Below are 5899 nucleotides of genomic sequence, written 5' to 3'. Positions count from 1 at the left end.
AAATTAATGATTTTTTATGAAAACATTGAAAGAATGATAAGAAGATATATACTATCACTTTTATTCTTTTAAACAAGTGATTCTTTTTCTGTCTTCTTCCCAGCCAAAAGTCTCCATTCTCACCTCTATGCTGCTTCACTTGTTTTGATTTTTGAGTTTACGCATCAAATTCCACTCTATCAAGTTTTGACAAAACCCAATTTGGTGCATCGGTAAGCCACAAAGTGAATGCCGACCAACCTTATGTTTGATGAGGACTCTTTGGATTCACCTGTAAACAACAAAATCAATCGGATAACACAATCACATGAAGAGAGGGGTCCACACCAATGCACAACGCTTATTATCACGTTTATCCCACCATTTTTTCGGATCATCAAGAAGATCTCTTCAAGAATTAATTTTAGAGTCCTCGCTTCTCTTTCTCTCTCGGTCTCTCCCTCTCCCACTCCCAATCTCTTAGTCTCTCTCCCCCCCTCTCAATCTCTCTCTCTCTCTCTCTCTCTCTCTCTCTTCCCCAAATTTCTCAGTTTAATTGAGTTAGGATATCAATGAGGGTGGAGATAGTTTTTGACTTTCAATAGTGAAGGGAACGACATCGTTCCTTGAGCCCTTAGTAGTTTTTTTTTATAAATTAAAAAAAAATCCAAAATTAGTAAATTGCAACACTTAACAAAATACTAACAGATAACTAAATTGATAAAACTTAAAACTTAACGAATTGAAATTACAAAAATGAAATTTAGATGACTGAAATGATAAAAAGTGGAACTTAGTCCCCCAAAATATATATGTGTGTGTAACAGCGTGTATAAGAAGGTATGCACCCAAAAAAAAAAAAAAAAAAAGAGTATGCGTAACAGATTTTATCTCAACATATTTATCATCCCGTGCCCCAGTACTCTCCAGTCTCCACCACTAAATAGTAATATATATAGGCTAGCACCAGTCCTACTACTTCTTTCATGGCTTCTTATTAAAAAAATAAAAACCCAGCTGAGCCCGAACCATCTCTCTCGCTTGTCAATTTTCTATTTATATTTTCTCAAAGAAGGCCCAAAGTCTTCAGGTAAGTTTGATTAGTTACTTCCATGCATGCACCTTTCTTTCTTTCTTTCTTTTGATAGATGATAGAACCAATCCTCATGGACTAGGATGCTTCTTCATCTTTAACCAACTTTCTCTTATTCTTTTCTCTTTGGGTTAAACACTGACTTTTCTAGCGTGCCCCCCACATGTTCGTCATAATGTCTATGTGATTTTGCTTTTCAATTTTTATGTTTCTCTGTTCCTGATGTTTTAATCAGTATTATAATATCCAATCTATTCATGAAGTAAATAATTTAATTGCCCCCATTTGGATTTGGAATATAGAAACATTTTATGCCCAGATGCATCGTCTTGAATGAGGCCGTCCTAGCTAGAAATGGCAGCAACTGCCTCATCTAATTCTAAATGCTTGAGATTGTTGTGACTATTTTATGAAATAACAAGACAAACCCAAGTCGTTACTCTTTGGTGGTAGGTACATTTTTATCAGTAGACACATTGAAGATAATGGACTCAAAACTCTCAAGTCATGAATCTCAATGAATTCATTCAATTTCTAGCGGACATGACAAGTAAACCACCCTTAAATATTCAATCTAGTTAATTGTACACAAACCTATTTGATGTGTTTTGTGGCATATTTAATGCTATAGAGACTTCTTTTTTCACAACAAATTTCACAATTGCTCTCTACCACTCACAGTCAACCACTTGAGGAATTATGTTGTGAAAAAAGTTGTTTGTAGCATTATTATTATTACTATTTTTGGTGCTTAATGTCTTTATTGAATAGTTTTCATATTTTGACAAGGTAATGCCCAAGGTATTTTCTTTATAATCACAGAATATATCCTCTCAAATGCATATTTAGACTTAGTTCTTTGCCAAATGCAGTTTGAGGATTAAATTTCCACTCAAGAAGCATTGAGGGTTAATTTATCTTATAGAATCATTTCATCCCATTTTCTTTATCATGAAGTTACTTTTATGATGACATGCTTTTTATTGCATATAATTTTTTTTTTTTTTTTTTATTATTGCAGTGTATTTCATTCTCTCTCTCTTAGGCCACGTTTTGTGTGATTTAGAAAAGAAGTCTACGGATATGTCAGAAACGATTCCATATTTCCACATGAATTAAGCATTTTTTAACATAGGAATACTTTTTTGATTTATGGCATCAAATGTCTCCCTGCAGATGGTAAGGAATTCTGCAGCAAAACCCAGCTCCCAGTTTGTGCATTATATGTGTTGTAGATGAAGCTGATATCATCATCACCTACACAACTATACCCCTTGATCAGTTGTGCTTATTAGAGAGAGTTTTGCTTGAACCTGCTCAGCAGCAGCCTTTTTGAGGAATAATTTTACTTTATCCTCAAATAGAGAAAAGTGAGACTGATGGTATTATATTATGTAATCTCAGGCCAATTTTTACCCCTTTTCGTGGTGTAGGCTTTAAAGCTAGTGATTGCTACAAATTTGAAAAATGTCATTGTCGCTGCCCTTCACATCCCAAGGGGATTGGCCAATCTCTTTTCTCAGTTCCAGTTTCCTCCCTAGGAATCCTTCTTGGTTACGTTGTAACATTAACCAAAATTACCAAAACAGTAAGAAATCCAGAAATCTATCTATTTCTATCTCATGTTCATCTATCAAAATTGTCCGGAGCCCTTCACTAGACAGGAATGTTGTGAAGCAAAACAAGATTCGGTTTGTTCAAAAGCTGAAAACACTGCTCCTTTCTAAACCAAAACACTTTTTGCCACTCCACGTTCTTTCAAAATGTCGATCCTACCTTTCCCTTTCAAGGCCTCGCTCAATCCTATCCATGATCCATCGTTATCCTTTAATTTTTGAAGTCTTTGCAGTTCCAAGGCCACCTACACCGTTCAATGCAACCAAATCATATTCTCAACTTTGTGTTCGTCTAACCCCAGCTGCAGCAGCCCTTGCCACCCAGGAATTAAATCTCAAATCAGCCATCTCAATGACTTTGGCATCCAAACTCCAGAAACTTCTCATGCTCTCTTCTCACCATCGGCTCCTTCTATCAAAGTTGGTTCACATTGCTCCAGATCTTGGCCTTCCCCCTAATTTCCGTTCTCGTCTTTGCAATGATCACCCTGAGAAATTTAAAACTGTGGATACCTCCTATGGCCGTGCACTAGAGCTTGTGTCTTGGGATCTGCACCTAGCAAAACCTTTACCCTCTCCCGAAGTTCATTCACGTGGGCTGATAGTAGACAGGCCTTTGAAATTTAAACAGTTGAGACTCCGAAAGGGACTAAATTTGAAGAGACGTCACCAGGATTTTCTGCTCAGGTTTGGTGAAATGCCAGATGTGTGCCCTTATAATACTCCTGTGGAGGCATTGGGTCAAGAGTCCATTGAAGCAGAGAAAAGAGGCTGTGGGGTGGTGAGAGAGGTGTTGGGGATGATGGTTGAAAAGAGAACTTTAATTGACCACTTGACACATTTCAGGAAGGAGTTTGGGCTGCCCAACAAGTTAAGGGGAATGATTGTGAGGCACCCGGAATTATTCTATGTGAGTTTGAAAGGGGAGAGGCACTCTGTGTTTTTGGTGGAGGGGTTTGATGGGAAAGGTACCCTATTGGAGAAGGATGAGACTCTGGTAATAAAAGATAAGTTGATGGAGTTGGTTAGGGAAGGGAAGAGGATGAGACGAGAGAAGAGAAAGGCTTGGAAGAATAACCATGTCATTGATAACTCTAATAATGGTGATGACGATGATTATGAGGTTGATAACAATGATGATGATCATGATGATGAATTGGATGATTTGTTCGAGTTTGAAGATTCAGATTTGGATGGTATTGATGATGATGATTATGATGAGAGCAACGAGTCATCAGGCCACTTGGCAGATGAGGCTTTTTGGACAGCAGATGCTCCTTTTCTTGATGATGTGGATGGAGCAAATGTTGAACCATGGTAACAATGAAAATGAATGTCAAAACAATGTACATAAATTATAGAAAACTAATTAAGGTCAGACTGTGAGACAGTATTTTTAGTCTTTACTTATGATAAAAGCACTAGCATTGGGGGATGTAAACACCCCTCTCTCATCAGTTCTCTATCTCTCAACAAAATCAGAGGCTCTCTCTCAAACCAGTGCCCTCTCTTCCCCCAGCTGCCGATCTATTTATCATCTGTCTCTGTTGCTTCTATTCTCTCTGACCGGTGTTATGGGCTTCAGGTTACTGGGGGTTTGTTTGTGTTTCGGGTTGCTGGTGGTGTTGTTTGAGTTTTGGGTTGAATCGGTTTGAGTTTCAGGTTGCTGTTGGTGTTTGTTTGAGTTTCGGTGTTAAATCGGTCTAAGTTTCAGTGTTGAATTGGTGTGAGTTTGGTGTTGAGTCGGTTGAGTTCGGTGTTGACTCAGTTTGAGTTTTGGAATTGAATCGGTCTAAGTTCGGTGTTGAATCAGTTTGAATTTCGGTCTTGAATCGGTGGGTTGCTTGCCGGTTTGGGTGTAGGTTTTTTCTGGGTTTGGTGAGTGGTGTTGGTGAGCGATGAAGGGCTTTTTTTTGGGATTTGTTGTTTGTGGTGGATGGTGATGGTGATGGTGATGGTGAGTATTTTTTTTGTGATGGTGAGTGCAGTGGTGGTAGGTAGCAGTTTCGATTTGGGTTTTGTATTTTTTTTTTGTTTTTGTTTTGGTGGGTTTGTGGGTTTGGATATTTGATCGGTGGTTTAGAGTTTGTGGCTATGGGTTGGCTGTGCGTTTGGTGGTTTGGTGCATTTGGTGGATGATCGTGATTTGGGTTTTTGGTTGATTTTGTGGGTTTGGTGGTTGGCAGGTAGCAGTGGGGGAAGAGGAATTGGGTAGAATAGAGAGATGGGAGAGGAGAGAAAAATAGATTTGTTTATATTATTTAATTGTGTAATTTATATTATTTTATTGAGTTGTATAAAAAATAGAAACTGGAATGTTGGTTGGGTTGTAAAATGAGATGGTAAAATAGATAAAGTGGATTTTGAGGATGCAAAATATAACTTTTTTGTATCCCCGGATGCTAATGCTCTAAACGCAAATATAAAAGAAAATACTACAACATATATTTTTATTTTGATAAATCGATAGTTGGGGATTGAGGGATTTGAATCGTGGATATCTTTGTTGAAAACACCAAAAAGTATCAGTTAAATTACAAGACTCTTAGTGAAAATATTTCATTCATAAGTTTTGCATGTTGCATTTATCTTTACTCAAAACATCGGGCAGCAAGGAGGGTGGTCTTATACTACTCATATCATTCCAAAGAATTCAAATTCTTATGATAGCAACAGTAATAAATCACTTGAGGCCAGTTTCTTGTGCTTAACAATTGTGTGGATACACACAACCTAAGCCTTTTGGTAATGATGCCACCATACGTACAAGTGTTTTAAACACACTTGCTACTGATCTCCAACAACAATAAGTCCATTAAAATAAAATAAAATTTGTAATTTTTTTTCCCACAGTTGATAACAATGATATGGCATGTTGGTGTTCAATAAAAGGGGTATTAATGATAGGTTATATAAAAATGAGATTGTTCAAATCACGACTTATAATCTTAGTAGTTGTGTTTATAGTATTACTCCCCCACATCAATTGAGTTTATTCGTTCTAAGAATTTTGAAGCATGGGCACTTGTGTATTTTGTTTAAAACAATGACAGAAGGGCTTCATATCAATAATTAGAAGCGTACATGACTTCGTATCAATCATCATAAGCGTATATGTTGATATTATATGTGAAGCACTAATTCTATACTAATTATTCTAATTTGTTTTGACAGCAAGACCTACAGTAAAAGTTAGCTCTAGTACATTGGA

General features: G+C 37.1%; 1 protein-coding gene across 2 annotated transcripts; it reads left to right on the top strand.

The window, feature by feature from the left end:
* The first annotated feature begins 912 nt into the window (after nt 1-912).
* LOC115995395 (protein WHAT'S THIS FACTOR 1, chloroplastic) lies at nt 913-5029 on the top strand. Of its 2 annotated transcripts, none has more exons than XM_031119947.1 (2): nt 913-1069; nt 2249-5029. In XM_031119947.1, exon 2 carries the CDS (start codon nt 2540-2542, stop codon nt 4007-4009), a length of 1470 nt encoding a protein of 489 aa, XP_030975807.1. In that variant the 5' UTR covers nt 913-1069; nt 2249-2539; the 3' UTR covers nt 4010-5029. The 2 variants fall into 2 exon arrangements, with proteins under 2 accessions (XP_030975807.1, XP_030975808.1); XM_031119948.1 differs by lacking the exon at nt 913-1069 and adding an exon at nt 1133-1622.
* The last annotated feature ends 870 nt before the right edge of the window (nt 5030-5899 follow it).

This window comes from Quercus lobata, chromosome 6 (assembly GCF_001633185.2).
Source record: "Quercus lobata isolate SW786 chromosome 6, ValleyOak3.0 Primary Assembly, whole genome shotgun sequence".
Classification (NCBI taxonomy): Eukaryota; Viridiplantae; Streptophyta; class Magnoliopsida; order Fagales; family Fagaceae; genus Quercus; species Quercus lobata.
This window is presented reverse-complemented; position numbering and strand designations above follow the sequence as displayed.